Source organism: Orcinus orca, chromosome 1, assembly GCF_937001465.1.
Source record: "Orcinus orca chromosome 1, mOrcOrc1.1, whole genome shotgun sequence".
Taxonomy (NCBI): domain Eukaryota; kingdom Metazoa; phylum Chordata; class Mammalia; order Artiodactyla; family Delphinidae; genus Orcinus; species Orcinus orca.
Window position 1 is genome coordinate 24,180,868 of NC_064559.1, and position 23,979 is coordinate 24,204,846.

The 23,979-nt window shown below is 35.7% G+C and overlaps 1 protein-coding gene across 4 annotated transcripts in view; it reads right to left on the minus strand.

Moving 5' to 3' along the window:
• Positions 1-503: 503 nt before the first annotated feature.
• Positions 504-23,979, minus strand: part of UCHL5 (ubiquitin C-terminal hydrolase L5) — a 47,147-nt gene continuing 23,671 nt past the window's right edge. Inside the window, exons 8-12 of one of the 4 annotated variants that reach the window (XR_004486524.2) lie at positions 16,341-16,443; positions 15,390-15,503; positions 5,483-5,581; positions 2,185-2,246; positions 504-964 (exon numbers count right to left, since the gene is read on the minus strand). Coding sequence is in view for 3 of the 4 variants with exons in the window: in XM_004275841.4 (XP_004275889.1) it covers positions 920-964; positions 5,483-5,581; positions 15,390-15,503; positions 16,341-16,443 (361 nt within the window). In the remaining variant the exon portion in view is untranslated. The remainder of the gene's footprint in view (positions 965-2,184; positions 2,247-5,482; positions 5,582-15,389; positions 15,504-16,340; positions 16,444-23,979) is intronic. The other 3 variants (XM_033439182.2, XM_012535214.3, XM_004275841.4) reach the window with 3 other exon arrangements.

The following is a 23,979-nucleotide window of genomic DNA, read 5'->3' on the forward strand; positions in this document are numbered from 1 at the left end:
TTTTTTTTTTTTTTAAACATTTATTTATTTATTTATTTTTGGCTGTGTTGGGTCTTTGTTGCTGTGCGTGGGCATTCTCTACTTGCACTGAGTGCGGGCTACTCTTCGTTGTGGTGTGCGGGCTTCTCATTGCGGTGGCTTCTCTTGTTGCGGAGCACGGGCTCTAGGCACGTGGGCTTCAGTAGTTGTGGCTCGGAGGCTATAGAGTGCAGGCTCGGTAGTTGTGGCACACATGGGCTTAGTTGCTCCGCAGCATGTGGGATCTTCCCAGACCAGGCCTCAAACCCATGTCCCCTGCATTGGCAGGCAGATTCTTAACCACTGGACCACCAGGGAAGCCCAGAAACTATACTTCTGTTCTTTTCAAATGACCTCCTTTAAAATCAAGCTTTTACAAATAATTGGTATAGAAGATAAAATTCAGTTTTTAAATCTTCAAATTATTTAGATATCAAAGACAGAAATACTGATTTTTTCATTAATGATGAGAAGAAACAAGAGACTCCATTTAATAGATCTGACATTTATAAATTTTAAGCATTTAACCAAGCTGGAAAATTGGAAAATTATAACAATTACAGGTAGAGAATATCATTTGTCCATTTTCATTACGGTAGTTCATTACGGTTCATTACGGTAGTTACCTATCCAGAGAACCAACAGGAGTTCTCAGATCCAATGTCATATAATGGGATTTCGGCAAGTGCTCTGAACACCACTTTTATTTAATATGCACCACACGCACATGATGCAGGCAGGGAGAGGTTATGAATCCATGCACTGAAGACAAGACAGACTGGGGCTATTGCCAAACGTGCGCTGAGTCGATTAGGATGTTGCTCAAAGTTCTTTATACTTAATGGTTTCCTTGAAAATAAGTGCAGAAGCAGAAATGGGTACACATCCCAAAGCATCTTCTTCATTTGGTTTCCTGTGCTTTCTTTGCATTCTGTTTTTCTTTTGCCTAGAAATTAAAGATAGTATACTATAAAATCTTAAAAGCCTGTTCCAGTTCACATTAAAATGAAATGTGTCTAAGAGGGCATTCTTAAGCTAAAAAGCTTGAGATGCGTTGTTTGCAAGATTTCTAGAGAATTATCTTTTATAAGACTCACAACAGACTACTCCTGGACAATGATATAGTTATGCTTTGCGCTCAATAAAAAAGGATCATACTTGGTTTGCAGTTCTTTCTTACCTGAAGTTGAAATGTATTATTATAATGGTAACAATTTAAAAATACAAAATTACTCATCCTATAAAGTCATACTCATTCATAACTATTTCAAAACAATATATTTACATGTGTGCCCATTTCTCATACAAACTGAGTATATGAAAAATCCTATATTAATCTCTGCATATTTGAATAAATGAGTTTAACATAATAGTTTACATGAGTTTAACATAACTAAGGATTATATACCCATAGTGTTGATAAACCTCACATATAAGTGAGGTTTTTTTCGCTCATGTAAGACCAAAAAAATGTTTTCACAAGTTTCACTTGAACCTCGTAACAAGTATAGAGCTTAAACACAGTAATTCTATTTCACTTTTTAGCAGATGAGGAAGCCAGAGTTTACAGGTGTTATCAAACTTGACCAAGTCACACAGCTAATATATAACAAAACCTCAATAGAGGTCAGACACATATTCTATAGCAGTGCTTCTAATGTAGAGACCAATGACTGTGTTAAAATGCAGGCTGAATTGGTAAAATGCCTGAGGATCTAAAGTTCTAGCAAACTCTCAGGTGATGCCAATTCTGCTGGTCCTCAGGTGACACTTTGAGAAGCAAGATTTTAGAAGACTAGAATATAATGTTCTTTCCACTATGGCACTTGAATCAGAAAGAAACAAATAAATTAGACTTCTGCTATTATACAATTAAGAAAAAAACTTCTTTAATGAGAACTATAATCTTTTTTTTATAATGCATTATAATGATAATAGAATTATCGTACAACCGTATGATAAAATTAAGTGCAATGCATTAGAATATATTAAGAGGAAATATGTTATACGTACCATATAAAAATTAAAAAATTACTTGCATAAACATTTTTAATAACAAGCATAATTTGTAATTTGATATGTACAATTTCTCAAAGAAGTCTTCTGTTTCCAAATAATAAAAATACTATTCAATTTTAGATATAATTTGGAAATAAAAATATGTACCTCTTTTCTTAGTGATCTCTGAATATACAGGAAGTTTACTAGGATTAACAGGAATCAATCTACTGGTTAATGACATAAATTTTACAACATAATTTAAAAAGCAAAGACATATAATGCAGAGTATCCATACATGTATTAAACTATATAATTCAGATAAAACTAAGGGTAAGCTAAATAAGTTAAAAATAATTACCACCATTTATTGAGCACATATTATGAACTTGACCAATATTATCTCATTTAATCCTTAAGAATGTGAAGTGTGATTACCAATTTATAGATGAGCAAATAGATTCGATAATAAAGTAAATAACTTGCCTAAAAGCAACAGCTAATAACATAACAGCTAAGTAACATATCTGAGATTTAAACTGAAAGCCTGTATTCTGTTTTGCCTTTGTTGAAAAATAAAAAATACTGTATTTCAAAATAGCATGGAAAAAATGTTCACTGTTAAGAAATACTTTCCTTCTATTTAGTGTGCTAGTGAGATACTAAAAATTGCTGACTGAAGTCAGATAATTCTGTAATCATAGGTATTAATGTACATATTATTGCAGATAACTTTATTCTTCTACCTTATTTCTATTAAGAGATAGAAAAAGTAAGTTCTGCAGATTAGTTATTTATTACCAACTGAATTATAATGTCTTGGTAAAATGTGTACAAAATTCAGTACTGTGCTTTGAATCCCCCATAGCAACAAAATCTGTGATTCTAAATTATGGTAGGTTATTGGTGGTTATTAAAAACCTGGGATAGACAATGATTCAGAAATACATAATAAAGGTTGAGATAAAATTTTAAAAGAATTGTAAATGTATCTGAATAAAAGTTTTACAAATGAAATCTTAATATAGCTGATTTTATTTTATATTTTAAGGAACAGATTTGGTATATGGCACAAGAAGTTTTATAACTTTATATTTTTAGGTTACCTCCTGAGCAATCTTTATGTAATGTATACTCAATGAACTGATCAGATAAGACCAGAAGCTTCATAGAACAAGAACACTTACACGGCAATATCTTAATCTAATTCATTAAAGCCGCATGCTCTTGGGAAAATCAAAGTCCTCACTCTTTGTTATTTTGTAAAATGAAGATTTCCACAGGTCAAATACTTCCACACCATCACAGGCAGTCAGGACCTGCCTCCAATTACTCAGAAATCTGATCCTGGATGGCTTTAGCAAGTAGCAACACTGCCTAGACTAGCCACATCTTTTCTACTTTCACTTGGCATTGGGGGGAAGGGGGGGATTTTTGACATAATAATCCATTTCTGAATTCTACATGTAATTCTTTTCTTAGAAGTATTACTTATTAAGTAATGTTCACTACTAAAGTCTTCATATTGGATATAACTGTAATCTTAATCTATTGTTTTTTTAATTTTTAACATTTCCATTTACCAGCAGAAAGTGATATTTCAATATGATATATGATTTCTTTTTTCAAAATAAGATGAACAAAAATATATTTGTGCTAAGGAAGGTGATTATTGGCAGAAATTAAGCATTTAATTCTAACCACAGATTCAAAATTTGTGGACGTGAAATTTTAAGTGGCATAAAGCTATTTAGGAGCTACCCTGTGATCCCCCAGAATCTTTAGCATGACTTTATTCTAGCACTTATCAGAATAATACTATGCAGCACAGTACTATAATCATGTATTCCTTTCCCCAACTAAGTTGCTTAAGACAGAAAAATGTGTCTTAATTATGTGTATATCCACTGACTTTAAGAGACTGCCTCAAATATAGTTTCAGCTAGATAAATGTTGGATAAATAATCAAAACATTTCAAAAATTTTAATCAAATAATGAATCTGAATTCCCTTCAGAATCTAGGCACATAAAAGATACTGCATATACAGTATCTTTCTGTATAGTGTCTATACAGAAAGAAATATATCTCAATATTGCTTGTACAATATTATTAGTCAAAGAACAAGCAAGTCAGTAACTACCCTTTCAATAAAACAGACATATAATGTCTTTGTATTATATTCAATAGAACAAATGCAAACACAAGAAGAGACTGAGTTGGTATTCCACTAACACTAGGCATTCATATACTGCCACCCTGTGTCCAAAATAATGTGAACTAAGGAATTATGGTTCTAATGTAAAAGCTGAAAAGCTATTGTACTCTATCTATGCTTTTTAAAAAATTATGGAAATATACTGTCATTAAAATCAAGTAAGAATGGTCCTTTTCTTAATTTGCCCAAAAAAGTTTACTCACAGGCCAATTTTAAAGCACAACATATATATTTAAAATTTCTCTAATAACATTTGTCTGGTCCCTAATAATATTTATCTATACTTAATACCTGATACATCATACAATTGAGCATAACAGTCTATATTTCATTTTGTTTAATATTTTCAACAGAGAAATATTTCATAGTGTTTCATACAAAGAATATAATATCGAGGTACTCTGTTAACCAGGCAATTCTGAGGATCACAGGACCCTAACTGTTAATCTAAAACTTTAAAAATCAGTTTCCCATCTTGGACTTTTATGATTTAACACCCTGAGATACATGAATAGAAAAACCTATATGGAAAAGAGAAGACTTAGCAGTCCTCTTCTAAATTTTCTTAAATGTAAATTTTTACATTTAATGCCAAAAGTTGAAGCACATGTTCAGGATCTAGATAATAATGTATATATGAAAACCTTAACTCACATCTTGTATTATTTAGAATTTATGATGCTATCAAACAGCTGGGTTGAAATGTATCTTTGCTTCATGAACTTAAAAATAAGAAAAAAAAACCTACCACGTATTCTGGTCTTTAAGTTAACGGTCCAAATTTTTCACTAACCTATGCTAGTTTTCCCTCAGTGGAAAGAGTAATAACTTAGGAATAAGAAAACCTATTTCTTAGGCTAGGTTATGTTTTTTCCCCCTTCATTCTAGTAGTAAATTTGATGATAATTCAAATTTTTGCTAAGTTAAATAAGAAAAATCTATTATTTCAATAACTAAAATTAATAATTTGTTTTCAGCTAAGGAAAGAAAAAGGTTTTACATTTCATTCTAACATAGCACAACCTGAATTCCTGACACTAAGGATTCTGGAAAGCTAAAGCAGTAATGCAATTCCTTGTTTTTATTTTGCAATATTAGATTGAACTGATGTTCCTCTAGATGAAAAACAGTAAGTAAGAGCAAAAAAATGAAAATAAAAAGCTTCAACAAATTTTATCTCTTCTCAAGCCAAAAAACATTTTTTGGAGAATCTAAATCTAATTTAAGTATTCGCCAGTAAAATACTTACCTTTTCTACTAGTGGTATTAACTGCTGGTGTTCTGCTAAAGTCTTTAACAATTCCATAATGAACGGCAGATAATTATGCTTCCTTCTGATATTTTCAATCTGAAAATAAAACATATATCAAACCACACTAACTTTGTATTTTCACTAAGTTTCTGATATTTTAATTTTTGCCTCCAACTCAAAATAGTAATGGAAGAAAATCCTCCATTCCCGTAAAAAAAAAATGAGAAATAATGAGACTTCCATTGCGATTGAGAATAAAGACTAATTACAATAAAACATATGGAGAGAGTTCCCTGGGTGCTGCTTCCTACTCTTGGCTTAGCAAATAACAGAGGGTTTTTAAAAGTCTAATCTGAGATAATTTATGAAAACTTAACTTATGAAAGCAAACTTAGAGGGACTTCCCTGGTGGTGCAGTGGATAAGAATCCACCTGCCAATGCAGGGAACATGGGTTCGAACCCTGGTCCGGGAAGATCCTGCATACCGCAGAGCAACTAAGCCTGTGCGCCACAACTACTGAGCCTGCGTGCCACAACTACTGAAGCCTGCATGCCTAGAGCCTGTGCTTTGCAACAAGAGAAACCACTGCAATGAGAAGACGGCGCACCGCAATGAAGAGTAGCCCCCATTCACAACTAGAGAAAGCCCACTCGCAGCAAACAAAGACCTAACACAGCCAAAAATAAATAAAATTAAATCTTAAAAAAAAAAAAAGAAAAAAGGAAAGCAAACTTAGAAGGCCCACGTGATAAATTAACACTCTTGCTACTATGTAAATAAGGCCATGCCTAATGAGACCAGCTTTATTGTGTGATTAAGAACAATCTTTCTTTGACATTATTTTTGACCAAAAGCAAATAGACTGTAGGGACTGTCTGTGCTTCAGTGGAAAACTGCATTGTCTAAAGTATGCTCTCCCAAGTTATGTGATTGCAACCTTTCACTGTCTGGTAGAGGTTCAATTTACTTCCCTTCCCATAGGGGAAGAAAAAAGTTTCCATCTTTTGTGAATTCGTTTCAACATTCCTATACTTCATAAAAATTTGAGCTTCTTTGACTTCTCTGAAATAGTTGTGACATCTTACAGGTCTGCTCAATTAATGAACTAACTAAAATTTTAACGTGTTCATTTTATATCAGTATGAGAATCATTTTATTTTTTTGAACAAAGCATTCTCCAACAATGTAGAAAAGATTCTAAAAACTTAGTTTTATTTTAGATAATTATTAAAAATTAGTTAATTATGTAACAACACTGCACAAGAATATATGAATAATAGGTAGGGGTTTTTTTATATCACATAAAATAGAAGATAACATTCAAGTTTTCATCCCTTACTTTCCTGTCACCATATATTCAGCCCTCCTTTTTCCTGCCTGAAATACTCTGGAGCCAGTCCCTACCACTTCCACCTGAAGAAATCCTACTAGTCCAAGGTCCACATTGCTGGCTGTTAAGTGTGTTGCAAAGCAGTATCCTGACACTGTGGTAAGCAACAGAAAGAAAAAGAACAATCCCTGCCTTCAACTGAGCTTAAAATGAAAAACTGCTTTTTCTACTGTGACAAACATGACAAATTGAATAAGAACCATTTCCAAAGTCCTACAAAATTCGAACTTTCCTTCACTCTTTTCACTCTCTGAAAAAAGCTTATCAGGCGGAGCTTTAAGATGGCAGAAGAGTAAAACGCGGAGATCACCTTCCTTCCCACAAATACATCAGAAATACATCTACATGTGGCATAACTCCTACAGAACATCTACTGAACGCTGGCAGAAGACCTCAGATCTCCCAAAAGGCAAGAAACCCCCCACGTACCTGGGTAGGGCAAAAGAAGAAAGAAAAAACACAGACAAAAGAATAGGGATGGGACCTGCACCAGTGGGAGGGAGCTGTGAAGGAGGAAAGGTTTCCACACACTAGGAAGCCCCTTCGCGGGGGGAAGACTGTGGGTGGCGGAGGGGGGAAGCTTTGGAGCCGCGGGAGAGAGCGCAGCAACAGGGGTGCGGAGGGCAAAGCGGAGAGATTCCCGCACAGAGGATCAGGGCCGACCAGCACTCACCAGCCCGAGAGGCTTGTCTGCTCACCCGCCGGGGCGGGCAGGGGCTGGGAGCTGAGGCTTGGGCTTCGGTCGGAACGCAGGGAGAGGACTGGAGTTGGCAGTGTGAACACAGCCTGCAGGGGGTTAGTGCGCCACGGCTAGCCGGGACGGAGTCCGGGAAAAAGTCTGGAGCTGCCAAAGAGGCAAGAGACTTTTTCTTCCCTCTTTGTTTCCTGGTGCACAAGGAGAGGGGATTCAGAGCGCTGCTTAAAGGAGCTCCAGAGACGGGTGCGAGCCGCGGCTAACAGGGCAGACCCCAGAGATGGGCATGAGACACTAAAGCTGCTGCTGCCGCCACCAAGAAGCCTGTGTGCCAGCACAGGTCACTATCCACACCCCTCTTCCGGGGAGCCTGGGCAGCCCGCCACTGCCAGGGTCCCAGGATCCAGGGACGACTTCCCCGGGAGAACGCACAGCGCGCCTCAGGCTGGTGCAACGTCACGCCGGCCTCTGCCACCGCAGGCTCGCCCCACATCAGTACCCCTCCCACCCCCCGGCCTGAGTGAGCCAGAACCCCCGAATCAGCTGCTCCTTTAACCCCGTCCTGTCTGAGCGAAGAACAGATGCCCTCAGGTGACCTACACACAGAGGCGGGTCCAAATCCAAAGGTGAACCCCAAGAGCTGTGCGAACAAAGAAGAGAAAGGGAAATCTCTCCCAGTAGCCTCAGGAGCAGCGGATTAAATCTCCACAATCAACTTGATGTACCTGCATCTGTGGAATACCTGAATGGACAACGAAACATCCCAAATAGAGGAGGTGGACTTTGGGAGCAACAATATATATATATTTTCCCTCTTTCTCTTTTGTGAGGGTGTATGTGTATGCTTCTGTGTGTTATTTTGTCTGTATAGCTTTGCTTTTACCATTTGTCCTAGGGTTCTCTCTGTCCGTTTTTTCTTAGTATACGTTTTAGCACTTGTTATCATTGGTGGATTTGTTTTTTGGTTTGGTTGCTCTTTTCTTTCTTTCTTTTATTACTAAAAACATTCTTTTTTAATAATTATTTTTTATTTTAATAACTTTATTTTATCTTCTTCTTTCTTTCTTTCTCTTTTTTCTCCCTTTTATTCTGAGCCGTGTGGATGACAGGGTCTCGGTGCTCCATCCAGGAGTCAGTGCTGTGCCCCTGAGGTGGGAGAGCCAAGTTCAGGACACTGGTCCACAAGAGACCTCCCAGCTCCACGTAGTATCAAACGGTGAAAATCTCCCAGAGATCTCCTTCTCAACGCCAAGACCCAGCTTCACTCAACGACCAGCAAGCTACAGTGCTGAACACCCTATGCCAAACAACTAGCAAGACAGGAACACAACACTATCCGTTAGCAGAGAGGCTGTCTAAAATCATAAGACCACAGACACCCCCAAAACACACCACCAGACGTGGACCTGCCCACCAGAAAGACAAGATCCAGCCTCATCCACCAGAACACAGGCACTACTCCCTTCCACCATTAAGCCTACACAACCCACTGAACCAACCTTAGCCACTGGGAACAGACACCAAAAACAATGGGAACTACGAACGTGCAGCCTGCAAAAAGAAGACCCCAAACAGAGTAAGTTAAGCAAAATGAGAAGAGAAACACACAGCAGATGAAGGAGCAAGATAAAAACCCACCAGACCTAACAAATGAAGAGGAAATAGGCAGTCTACCTGAAAAAGAATTCAGAACAATGATAGTAAAGATGATCCAAACTCTTAGAAATCGAATGGAGAAAACACAGAAACACTTAGCAAGGACCTAGAAGAACTAAAGAGCAAACAAACAGTGACGAACAACACAATAAATGAAATTAAAAATTCTCTAGAAGGGATCAATAGCAGAATAACTGAGGCAGAAGAACAGATAAGTGACCTGGAAGATAAAATAGTGGAAATAACTACTGCAGAGCAGAATAAAGAAAAAAGAACGAAAAGAACTGAGGACAGTCTCAGAGACCTCTGGGACAATATTAAATGCACCAACATTTGAATTATAGGGGTTCCAGGAGAAAAGGAAAAGGACTGAGAAAATATTTGAAGAGATTATAGTTGAAAACTTCCCTAATATGGGAAGGAAATAGTTAATCAAGTCCGGGAAGCACAGAGTCCCATACAGGTTAAATCCAAGGAGATTATGCAAAGACGCATAGTAATCAAACTATCAAAATTTAAATACAAAGAAAACATATTAAAAGCAGCAAGGGAAAAACAACAAATAACATACAGGGGAATCCCATAAGGTTAATATTTCAGCAGAAATATTAATATTGATATTTCAGCAGAAACTCTGCAAGCCAGAAAGGAGTGGCATGACATATTTAAAGTGATGAAGAAGAACTTACAACCAAAATTACTCTACCCAGCAAGGATCTCATTCAGATTTGACGGAGAAATTAAAACCTTTACAGACAAGCAAAAGCTAAGAGAATTCAGCACCACCAAACCAGCTTTACAACAAATGCTAAAGGAACTTCTCTAGGCCGGAAACACAAGAGAAGGAAAAGACCTACAGTAACAAACACAAAACAATTAAGAAAATGGTAATAGAAACATACATATCGATAATTACCTTAAATATAAATGAATTAAAAGCTCCAACCAAAAGACATAGACTGGCTGAATGGATACAAAAACAAGACCCATATATATGTTGTCTACATGAGACCCACCTCAGACCTAGGGACACATACAGACTGAAAGTGAGGGGATGCAAAAAGATATTCCATGCAAATGGAAGCCAAAAGAAAGCTGGAGTAGCAATTCTCATATCAGACAAAACAGACTTTAAAACAAAGACTATTACAAGAGGCAAAGAAGGACACTACATAATGATCAAGGGATCAATGCAAGAAGATATAACAATTGTAAATATTTATGCACCCAACATAGGAGCACCTCAATGCATAAGGCAAATACTAACAGCCATAAAAGGGGAAATCGACAGTAACACATTCATACTAGGGGACTTTAACACCCCACTTTCACCAATGGACAGATCATCCAAAATGAAAACAAATAAGGAAACACAAGCTTTAAAAGATATATTAAACAAGAAAGACTTAATTGATATTTATAGGACATTCCATCCAAAAACAACAGAATACACTTTCTTCTTAAGTGCTCATGGAACATTCTCCAGGACAGATCATATCTTGGGTCAAATCAAGCCTTGGTAAATTTAAGAAAATGGAAATCGTATCAAGTATCTTTCCCGACCACAATGCTGTGAGATTCGATATCAATTGCAGGAAAAAGTCTGTAAAAAGTACAAACACATGGAGGCTAAACAATACACTACTTAATAACAAAGACATCACTGAAGAATTCAAAGAGGAAATCAAAACATACCTAGAAACAAAGGACAATGAAAACACAATGACCCAAAACCTATGGGATGCAGCAAAAGCAGTCCTAAGAAGGAAGTTTATAGCAATACAATCCTACCTTAAGAACCAAGAAACATCTCAAATAAGCAACCTAACCTTACACCAAAAGCAATTAGAGAAAGAAGAACAAAAAAACCCCAAAATTAGCAGAAGGAAAGAAATCATAAACATCAGATCAGAAATAAATGAAAAAGAAATGAGGGAAACGATAGCAGAGATCAATGAAACTAGAAGCTGGTTCTTTGAGAAAATAAACAAAATTGATAAACCATTAGCCAGACTTATCAAGAAAAAAAGGGAGAAGACTCAAATCAACAAAATTAGAAATGAAAAAGGAGAAGTAACAAGTGACACTGCAGAAATACAAAGGGTTGTGAGAGATTACTACAAGCAACTATATGCCAGTAAAATGGACAACCTGGAAGAAATGGACAAATTCTTAGAAATGCACAACCTGCCAAGACTGAATCAGGAAGAAATAAAAAATATGAACAGACCAATCACAAGCAGAAAAATTTAAACTGTGACTAAAAATCTTCCAACGAACAAAAGCCTAGGAACAGATGGTTTCACAGGCCAAGTCCATCAAACATTTAGAGAAGAGCTAACACCCATCCTTCTCAAATTCTTGCAAAATATAGCAGAGGGAGGAACACTCCCAAACTCATTCTACGAGGCCACCATCACCCTGACACCAAAACCAGACAAAGAGGTCACAAAGAAAGAAAACTACAGGCCAATAACACTGATGAACATAGATGTGAAAATCCTCAACAAAATACTATCAAACAGAATCCAACACCACATTAGAAGGATCATACACCATAATCAAGTGGGGTTTATCCCAGAAATGCAAGGATTCTTCAATATATGCAAATCAATCAATGTGATACACCATATTAATAAACTGAAGGAGAAAAACCATATGATCATCTCAATAGATGCAGAGAAAGCTTTCGACAAAATTCAACACCCATTTATGATAAAAACCCTCCAGAAAATAGGCACAGAGGGAATTTTCCTCGACATTAATAAAGGCATATATGACAAACCCACAGCAAACATTGCCCTCAATGGTGAAAAACTGAAACCATTTCCACTAAGATCAGGAAGAAGACAAGGTTTCCCACTCTCACCATTCTTAAACAGTTTTGGAAGTTTTAGCCACAGCAATGAGAGAAGAAAAATAAATAAAAGGAATCCAAATCGAAAAGAAGAAGTAAAGCTGTCACTGTTTGCAAATGACATGATACTATACATAGAGAATCCTAAAGGTGCTACCAGAAAACTACCAGAGCTAATCAATGAATTTGGTAAAGCAGCAGGATACAAAATTAATGCACTGAAGTCTCTGGCATTCCTATACACTAATGATGAAAACTCTGAAAGAGAAATTAAGGAAGCACTTGCATTTACCATTACAGCAAAAAGAATAAAATACCTAGGAATAAACCTACCTAAGGAGACAAAAGACCTGTATGCAGAAAATTACAAGACACTGATGAAAGAAATTAAAGATGATACAAATAGATGGAGAGATATACCATGTTCTTGGATTGGTATCAACATTGTGAAAATGACTATACTCCCCAAAGCAATCTACAGATTCAATGCAATCCCTATCAAACTACCACTGGCATTTTTCACAGAACTAGAACAAAAAATTTCACAATTTGTATGGAAACACAAAAGACCCCGAATAGCCAAAGCAATCTTGAGAACGAAAAACGGAGCTGGAGGAATCAGGCTCCCTAACTTCAGACAATACTACAAAGCTACAGTAATTAAGACAGTATGGTACTGGCACAAAAACAGAAAGATAGATCAATGGAACAGGATAGAAAGCCCAGAGATAAACCCACGCACATATGGTCACCTTATCTTTGATAAAAGAGGCAAGAATATACAGTGGAGAAAAGACAGCCTCTTCAATAAGTGGTGCTGGGAAAACTGGACAGCTATATGTAAAAGAATGAAATTAGAACACTCCCTACCACCATACACAAAACTAAACTCAAAATGGAATAAAGACCTAAATGTAAGGCCAGACAGTATCAAACTCTTAGAGGAAAACATAGGCAGAACACTCTATGACATAAATCACAGCAAGATCCTTTTTGACCCACCTCCTAGGAAAATGGAAATAAAAACAAAAATAAACAAATGGGAGCTAATGAAGCTTAAAAGCTTTTGCACAGCATAGGAAACCATAAACAAGATGAAAAGACAACCCTCAGATGAAAAGACAACTCTCAGAATGGGAGAAAATATTTTCAAATGAGGCAACTGACAAAGGATTAATCTCCAAAATTTACAAGCAGCTCATGCAGCTCAATATTAGAAAAACAAACAACCCAATCCAAAAATGGGCAGAAGACTTAAATAGACATTTCTCCAAAGAAGATATACAGATCGTCAACAAACATATGAAAGAATGCTCAACATCATTAATCATTAGAGAAATGCAAATCAAAACTACAATGAGATATCATCTCACACCAGTCAGAATGGCCATCATCAAAAAACCTACAAACAATAAATGCTGGAAAGCGTGTGGAGAAAAGGGAACCCTCTTGCACTGTTGGTGGGAATGTAAATTGATACATCCACTATGGAGAACAGTATGGAGGTTCTTTAAAAAACTAAAAATAGAAGTACCATACGACCCAGCAATCCCACTACTGGGCATATACCCTGAGAAAACCATAATTCAAAAAGAGTCATGTACCACAATGTTCACTGCAGCTCTATTTTCAATAGCCAGGACATGGAAGCAACCTAAGTATCCATCAGCAGATGAATGGATAAAGAAGATGTGGCACATATGTACAATGGTATATTACTCAGCCCTAAGAAGAAACGAAATTGAGTTATTTGTAGTGAGATGGATGGACCTAGAGTCTGTCATACAGAGTGAAGTAAGTCAGAAAGAGAAAAACAAATACCGTATGCTAACACATATATATGGAATCTAAGAAAAAAAAAAAGGTCACGAAGAACCTATGGGCAAGACGGGAAAAAAGACACAGACCTACTAGAGAATGGACTTGAGGATATGGGGAGGGGGAAGGGTAAGCTGAGACAAAGTGAGAGAGTGACATGGATATATATACACTACCAAACGTAAAACACATAGCTAGTGGGAAGCAGCCACATAGCACAGAGAGATCAGCTCGGTGCTTTTTGACCGAGGGGTGACTAGAGGGGTGGGGTAGGGAGGGTGGGAAGGAGGGAGATGCAAGAGGGAAGAGATATGGGAACATATGTATATGTATAACTGATTCACTCTGTTATAAAGCAGAAACTAACACAGCATTGTAAAGCAATTATACTCCAATAAAGATGCTTAAAAAGAAAAAAAGCTTATCAGACAGACTGCAAGTGAAGGAGAATGACATTATTAAAGACAGCCTTGCTTAATATTTTACTCTGAGTTATATAATGTTTGACATAATTAAAATAAATTAAAAAAATGTTAAGCCCTAAAAAAACTGGAAAGCAAAATTTAAAAAACGAATCCAACTTTGTATTAAATTGGTGATAGGATGACACCAAGAGAAAATTTTTTCAGATGAATTTTAAAATATGCTAATTTGATTGCACATCCAAAATGAAATATATCCTAACGAAAAAATTAACTGAAGAAAAACTTCTCAGTTGTTATTAATACTACTGGCACTGTTATTCTGAACCTTTTTATATATACATACAAATACAGATAGCATAAAGCAAATAGGTAATTATGTTAATGTTGATAGAAACCAAGACTTTCAGCTGAAAAGATACAAATGCTTAACTTCAAATATAAAAGCCCTTTTATCCTAAATTTGAGTATTAATATGAATTCATGTTGCATTTTCTCTTCAAAAATAAAAGAAACAAATAAAAACGTATTTCTTAGCTCTAAAAAGTCCTAGAAGTAAAGAAGAATCAGTATGACTGAGCACTCTGAGCAATCAGATAATGGTTTCTAAATACGATTTCTCACCAAAAGCACTCAGGACTTCTTGAAAAAATGGCTGATTCCAAGTCTGAAGCAGGAAATGTACAAGATGAGTCTGAAACATCTTGTCATACTAGAAAGCAAGGAAGCTATGAAAGATGAAGAGAGTCACATCAAAAGGACTTAGGAGACAGCCTGAAGTGGCTTCCAATGGCTAAAGATGGGATAATCTGAGCATCAATAATAACTGCAGTGAACTTTAGCATCAAATATGTTAAATATCTGTTTGTAATAATACTTGAAAAAAAGAAAAAAAAAAAGGAAAGAAACCTCACTAGTTACCTTTTTAGGATGCCAGGGAAACAACACATTATTCTGAAAAAGTGTAAATGATGGGGAAAAAACAATCAAGCATTCAACATACCTTCATGTCAAAATATACCACTCTATACTAAAACATTAAAGAAACAAATAAAAAGTACGTACCTTATATCTTTTTAATTTCTGTACTTCTTCTTCAATAAGCATCTGATTTTTGGCAACCTCTGACTGAATAGCACTTAACATGTTATTACCCTGATCTGTATCCATGGGTTCCTCCTTAGGGGAAAGAAAAAGAAATAACACACCCTAATGACTGAGGCTTAAGTCTAAACTATTTTTAAATGATAAACATAGTACAATCATTTTCAAATTTTATTCTTAATATTGGTGATGGAATACCAGCTTACTAACTGCAATATTAAAGGATAAAAGCTAGGTAGTATCTTCCAATTTTCTACAACAATACATATGAATTTTAATCTAAAAATAATCTATACTGTAGCAAACTGAATTGCTATAATCTGCTGTTGAGCTATAAAGTAAATCTGCTTAAATATACTCATGAAAATGTGATCAAAGGAACGTAAAAACGTCTTTGTCTATTACTAATTCTCTTCTCCAATCATATTTACTAGAAAGATAATCATAAGGAATAGTAAAGATTACATGTGAATCTAAACGTGCCCAATTAATTCTGTAAGAAATATATTCTAACTTGCTTAATTATATAATGAAATTACAGTAAACTGTTCACACTTATTTAGCACATACTATTTGTCAGTCACTTTTTTTTAAGTGGTTTATATACATGTTATCTCAGTTATTCTTCACAACCACCTTTTAAGGTAAATACTATTATCCCTACTTTACATGAAGAAACTGAGGCACAAAGAAATACACTCAAATCATACTTCCACTAAGTGGCAAAGGCAGGAGCTGAATCTAAGAAGCCTGACTCCAGAGTATATTCTTGTAATCACCACTCAGGATACTTGATTAAATCTATATTTCAGACAAAGAAAGAAAGAAGGAAAAAAGGAAAAAAGAAAATAAATAGTTTCCCTGAGAGAATAACTAAGCTAGAACTTTGTACATAAAAACATGGCCACAAACCTCAGCAAGTTGTCTTTGTAACTCTGCTATCTTCTGTTCATATATCATTTTTCTGTCAGACACAATGGCCATTAAGTTAAATCGAATTTCACCTTCACTGTACCTAAAAAAAAATTAAAGTTTATAATGTAGTAAAGAAATGTAACACTATTACAATTAAGATAATCTATTGTGATTACCCCCTTATTCTCTGGGGTAAACACAGATCTACCAATTGGCTAACCATAAAAACTGACATTAAAAAAAAATCTTTCCTAAAGAGGAGAAGTTACAACCAGTATCACAAAAATACAAACAATCATAAGAGAATACTATGAAAAATGATATACCAATAAATTCAGCAACCTAGAAGAAATGGATAATTTCCTAGAAACAGTCTTCCAAGACTGAATCAGGAAGAAACAGAAAATCTGAACAGGCTGATTATTAGTAATGTAATTGAATCAGTAAACAAAAAAATCCCAACAACCAAAACTCCAGGATCAGAGGACTGCACAGGGTAATCCTACCAAACATTTAAAGAGGAGTTGATTCCTTTATTTCTCAAACTATTCCAAAAAACTGAAGAGGAGGGAATACTTCCAAACTCATTCTATGAGTCCAGCATTACCCAGATACAAAAAACAAAGACACTACAGAAAAAGAAAATTACAGACCAATATCCCTGATGAACACAGATAAAAATCCCCAATAAAATACTAGCAAACAGAATTCAACAATACATTAAAAGGACTGCACATAATGATCAAGTGGGATTTATTCCAGGGATGCAAAGATGGTTCAATATACACAAATCAATCAACGTTATAACTATATCAGCAAAACAATGGACAGAGATCACATGACCATCTTAATAGAGGCAGAAAAAGTATTTGACAAAATTCAACATCCATTCATGATAAAAACTCTTAACAAACTTGGTATAGACGGAACAATCTCAACATAATAAGGGTCATTTAAGCCAAACCCACAGCTAACATCATACTCAACAGTGAAAAGCTAAAAGCTTTTCCTTTAAGATCAGTAACAAGACAAGGATGCCCACTCTCACCACTTTTATTCAACATAGTATTAGAAGTCCCAGCCACAGCAATCATACAAAAACAATAAAAGAAATAAAAGGCACCCAAATTGGAAGGGAAAAAGTAAAACTCACTATTTGCAGATGACATGATATTAAATACAAAAAAATCCTAAAAATTCTACCAAAAAACTATTAGAACTAATAAGTGAATTCACTAAAGTTATAGCATACAAAATCAAAATACAGAAATCTGTTGCATTTCTGTACACTAATAATGAACTATCAGAAAGAGAAATCAAGAAAACAATTCCATTTACAACTGCATCAAAAAGAATAAAATACCTAGGAATAAAGTAAACAAGGAGATGAAAGACCTGTACTCTGAAAACTGTAAGATATTGATGAAAAAACTGAAGACAACACAAATAGAAAGATATACCATGCTCATGGATTGGAAGAATTAATACTGTTAAAATGTCCATACCACCCAAAGCAACCTACAGATTCAATAATCCCTATTTTCACAGAACTAGAACAAATACTCCTAAAATTTGTATGAAACCACAAAAGACCCCAAATAGCTAAAGCAATCTTGGGAAAGAAAGAGCTGAAGGTATCATGCTCCCTGACTTCAAGCTATACTATAAAGCCAAAATAATCAAAACAGTATGGTACTGGCACAAAAACACACATATAGATCAGTGGAACAGAATAGAGTCCAGAAATAAACCCACAAAACACACAGTCAATTAATCTACAACAAAGGAGGCAAGAATATACAATGGGGAAAAAGTCTCATTCAATAAGTGTTGTTGGCAAAACTGGACAGCTACATGTAAAAGAATGAAACTAAACCATTTTCTCACACCATATATAAAAATAAACTCAAAATGGATTACAGACTTAAATGTTAGACCTGAAACCATAAAACTCCTAGAAGAAACATAGGCAGTAGCTCTTTCACATTGGTCTTAGCAATAATTTTTGGATCTGTCCCCTCGAGCAAGGGAAACAAAATAAAAAATAAACAAATGGACTACATCAAACTAAAAAGCTTTTGCACAGCAAAGGAAAGCACCAACAAAATGAAAAGGCTGCCTACTGAATGGGAGAAGATATTTGCAAATGATATATCTGATAACGGGTTAATATCCAAAATATATAAAGAGCTCACAATCCAGCAATTTCACTTCCAGGTATTTTTCCAAAGAAAACAAAAACACTAATTTGAAAAGATGTATGTGCCCCAATGTTCATAGCAGTATTATTTACAATAGCCAAGATATGAAAGCAACCTAAGTGTCCATTGACTGACGAACGGATAAAAAAGACGTTTTATATACACACAATGCAATATTACTTAGCCATATAAAAGAAGGAAATCTTTCCATCTGCAACAACATGGATGAAACTAGAGGGTATTATGTTAAGTGAAATAAGTAAGACAGAGAAAAACAAGTATTATATGATTTCACTATAAAAAACAAAACAAATACAACCAAACAGAAACAAACTCAAACAAATTCAGATATAGAGAACAAACTAGTAGTTGAGTGGGGAATTGGCAGGGTAGGTGAAATACGTGAAGGGGATTAAGAGGTATAAACTACCATTTATAAAATAAATAAACAGGGATGTAACATTTAGCACAGGAATATAGTCAATAATATTGTTATAACTTTGTATGATGCATAATCTATAAAAATATGTTGTACACCTGAAACTAATACAGTATTGGAAGTCAACTATACTTCAATATAAATTTATTTATTAATACTTTTGTCTATAGACAAATAAGCTTTCATATATGAAAGGAAAAAATCAGCTAAATTTCCATCAATCACAAATATATTATTAAATGTTTTAGTACCTCCTAGACATTTGAAATAATGTGTTTTCATCAGTTCTCATACTTTCACAAAAAATATGGTAACTATCAATTACCTTTTATCTCAATTAGAAAAAATAATTAAACTAAGACCTCACATTTGTTGAATTAATTTTACTGGCATCTTGATGGTATTAACTATATTCCTTACTATATAATTTTTTCCAAATCATGATTTTGTTTCTATTCTTAACTAATATATGTTTTACATTTCACTTGTACTTTTATCATATACAAACATATAAATATTTATGTAATACGTTACAAATAATCTTTTGTAAAATTTCTGAATACTGTTTTATTTTCACTACTCTGATACCAATGAAACACCTTATAGTATAAGCTTGTTTATGGTAAGGATTGACATTGGAAAGATTATCCATAACATTATGTAAATGGCACTTAACCAGATGAAAACATGTAGAAAATGTAAGCCTGTTTTTGTATTAGTTCACCTGCAAGAGCTTCTCATAAATAGTTCTATTCACTGGAAAGAATATGGCCCAGTATAACTGTAGCACTTTGAACTATGTAAAAATGCTGTTTTTAAAACTCTGCTTATGGGACTTCAATTTCCCTATTCCTCCCAGTAAAAAATATCAAACTAAAAAAATCTAGACATATATTTTTTGAAAAATGAAAAAAATTAAAATTCTGAAGTGAAGAGAAGGCAGACATGCTAGGGAACCAGGACCCAAGAATGACAGTGGTGAAGTCTCTGGATTATCATTCTGCTGCGTATGTCCTGGCCTTGGAGTTAAAGAAGCCATCAATTGAGAAATGCCAACAGGTACAGACAAAAAAGCACCAATAGTCTGCTCTTTCTATCCAAACAGGAAAGGGGCAACCTCATGAGAAAACTCTGAGACAATAACCACTCTACCATACCCAAACACAACTGAAAAAACTGGCCCAAACCCTACCAGCCAGCAAAGGCTGGGTAGGGAGCCTGGACTTCCACCCCCACCAGGCTGTAACAGGCACCTGGGGTGGTGTCAGAAAAGGCTGTGTAGGGAGCTAGGACTTTCATCCCTGCAAACAGTAATGACATCTATTTGCAGTGTCAGAGGAAACCAAGTGGGAAGCCAAATGCGAAGTCACTACCATCCAGGAGTAAAGAAGCCCCCCTCCCAACTTTGGTATCAGTGGAGCCATGCAGAGAGCAGTCACAAGGCACTGCTACTCCTCCCGGCCAGGGTAGTATCAGGGGAAGCCCTACTGGGGACCAGAACTCCCAACCCCTGCCCAGCAGTAACAAGGAACCCCTTCCCACCTCAGGTGTCAATGAAGACAGAGTGGGGAACCTGGACTTCTACTTCCACCTGGCAGTAATGGGGTAGCATCCCTGATTTACCCTGCCAGAACAGTGCCCATAAAAACCAGCTAAAAGAGAAGTTTTAAATAAGATACAGAGTCTTATAATATAGTACTGAAAATGCCCAGGTTTCAATCAATAATCACTTGTCCTATTAAAAATCATGAAAACCTCAATTTGAATGAGAGACATTCAACAGACAGAGTGATGACAGATGTCCAAATTCACTGACAGAGACTTTAAAACAGCCATCATAAAAATGATCCAATGAACCATTATGAACACACTGGAAACAAAAAATAGAAAGCCTCAGGCTTCCCTGGTGGCGCAGTGGTTGAGAGTCCGCCTGCCGATGCAGGGGACACGGGTTCGTGCCCCGGTCCAGGAAGATCCCACATACCACGGAGCAGCTGGGCCCGTGAGCCATGGCCGCTGAGCCTGCGCGTCTGGAGCCTGTGCTCCACAACAGGAGAGGCCACAACAGTGAGAGGCCCGTGTACCGCAAAAAAAAAAAAAAAAAAAAGTCTCAGCAAAGAAATAGAAGATATAAAGAAGAAACAAATGGAAATTTTACAACTGAAATATAAAATGATAAAAAAGCTGAATGGGTGAGTTCAACAGCAGAATGGAGGAGACAGAGGAAAGAATCAGTGAACTGAAAAGTAGAACAACAGAAATTACCCAACTGAACAAAGAAAACAGACTAAGAAAAATAAAGAGAGCCCCAGGGACCTGTGGGACTAAAGCAGGAGACATTTGTGTCATTGGAGTCCTGGAAGAGGTGAGAAAGAGGGTGAGATTGAAAAAGTTCTCCAAGTTATAATGGCTAAAAACTTCCCATATTTGACAAGATATAAACGCACAGATTCAAGAAGCTGAGCAAAATCCAAATAGAATAAATGGACAGAAATCCACACCAAGACACATCATCCTCAAATATATGAAAACTAAAACCAAACCAAAAAAAAAAAGAATTTGAAACCAACAACAGGAGAAACACCACCATATCTATAGGGCAAAAACTGTTTGAACAACAGTGGATTTATCAGTAGAAACCATGGAGGCCAGAAGGGAGCGACATAACAATTTTCAGGTGCTAAAAGAAAAGACTATCAACACGGAATTCTATACACAGTGAAAATAACCTTCAGAAATAAAAGGGAAATCAAGACATTCTTAGATGAAGAAAAACTAGGATTCTGTTGACAGCAGAACTACCCTAAAGGAATGGCTAAATGAAGTTTTCTAAACAGACAGGAAACAATAAAATTGAGTTCTGGAACATGAAGAAGAAAGAACAATGGAAAAAGTAAAAATATGGGTAAATACATTTTCCTTCTCTTAAGTTTTTAAAATTATGCTTCATGGTTAAAATAAAAATTATAATACTGTCTGATGGAGTCCTAAATGTATGTAGAGGAATTATTTAAGACAATTATAACAATGGACAGTAAAAGTACATAAAAGAAGGTAAGATTTCTACACTTCACTCAAATTGGTAAAATGTTAACACCAGTAGATTGGGATAAATTAGAGAAACCATTAGAAAAGCCATACAAGGAAATAAACTCAAAACCACTATAGATGTCTGAGTAACTCACAGAAAAACAGGAAAAGAAAAACAGAGAAACAAACAAAAAAACAGAACAAAGAGAAAAAATTTAAATGGCAGATTTAAACCATAACACATTAATAATTACATATTAAATATACATTTCATTTTATACGTAATTTTATAAATCCATTACATTCAATGTAAATGGTGTCAATCCACCCAGTAAGACAGAAAATGGCAGAGTGGACTAAAAAATATGATTCAATATATGCTGTCTATATGAAATTCACTTCAAATACAATGACATAGGTAGGCTGAAAGTAAAAGGATGGAAAAAATATATCATGCATATATGAATCAAGACAAAGCAGAAGTGGCTATATTACTGTGAAATAAAGTAAACTTCAGAGCAAAGAAAATTACTAGAGAGAAATATTGCATAATGATAAAAAGGTCAATCCACTAAAAAGAAATAGTGATCATAAATGTTTATGCAATGAACAAGAGACCTGCAGAATATGTAAGGGAAAAACTGATAAAACTTAAATTAGAAATAGCCAAATTCAAAACTGTGCCTATTTACAAATGACATGACCATCTATCAATATGTAGGAAATGTCAAGGAATTCACAAAACTTCTAAAGCTGGTGGGTGAGTTTAGCAAGGTTGAAGGATACAAGACAAAGAAAGAAAAAAAATCAACTTTATTTCTACACACTAACAATGATCACATGAAACAAAAAAGAAAATATAGTATCATTTGTAATCACTCAAAAGAATATGAAGTGCTTGGGTATAAATCTGACAAAATACATATGGAACTAGCATGCGGAAAACTACAAAATGCTGATGAAAGAAATTAAAGAAGATCCAAGTAAATGGATAGACATACCATGTTCACGGATTGGAAAAATCAATATAGTAAAAATGCCAATTCTCCTAAAATTGATGTTTGACACAATTCCTATCAAAATCCCAGAAAGAATTTTTGTAGATACAAGATTATACGAAAATTTACATAGAGGGCAGAGTATCTATAACAGCTAAAACAATTCTGAAGAAAAAGAATAAAGTCGGGGGCATCAGTCTACCTGATTTCAAGACTTACAACATAGCCACAGTCATCAAGACTCTGTAGTACTTGCAGACAGCAGACAAATAGATCAATAGAACAGAACAGTGAACCAGAAATAGACCCACACAAATATGCCCCACTGGACTTTTTTTTCACAAGGGTGCAGCAGCAGTTCAGAGGAGGAAGGATAGCCTTTTTAACAAATGGTGATAGACCAATTGGACAGAGGAAAAAAAAAATGAACCTTGACTTAACTTCACACCACACAAAAATTAACTCAAAATAGATCATAAACTTAAATGTAAAAAGTTATATAAACCTTTTAGAAAAAAAGGAGAAAATCTTTGGGATCTAGGGCTAGGCAAAGAATTCTTCGATTGGACAACAAAAATACAACTCACAGTGGGAAAGATTGACAAATTGGACTTCACTGGAATTAAGAGCTTTTGCTCTGTGAAAAACCATGTTGGGAGGAGGAGAGGATGCGCTATAGACTGGGAGAGAATATTTTCAGGCAACGTGTCTGACAAAGGACTAGTGATAGCTAGAGTATGTAAAGAACTTCAAGGCTCGGGGCTTTCCTGGTGGCGCAGTGGTTGGGAGTCCGCCTGCCGATGCAGGGGACACGGGTTCGTGCCCCGGTCCGGGAAGATCCCACATGCCGCGGAGCGGCTGGGCCCGTGAGCCATGGCCACTGAGCCTGCATGTCCAGAGCCTGTGCTCCACAACAGGAGAGGCCACAACAGTGAGAGGCCTGAACTTCAAGGCTCAAGAGTCAAAAA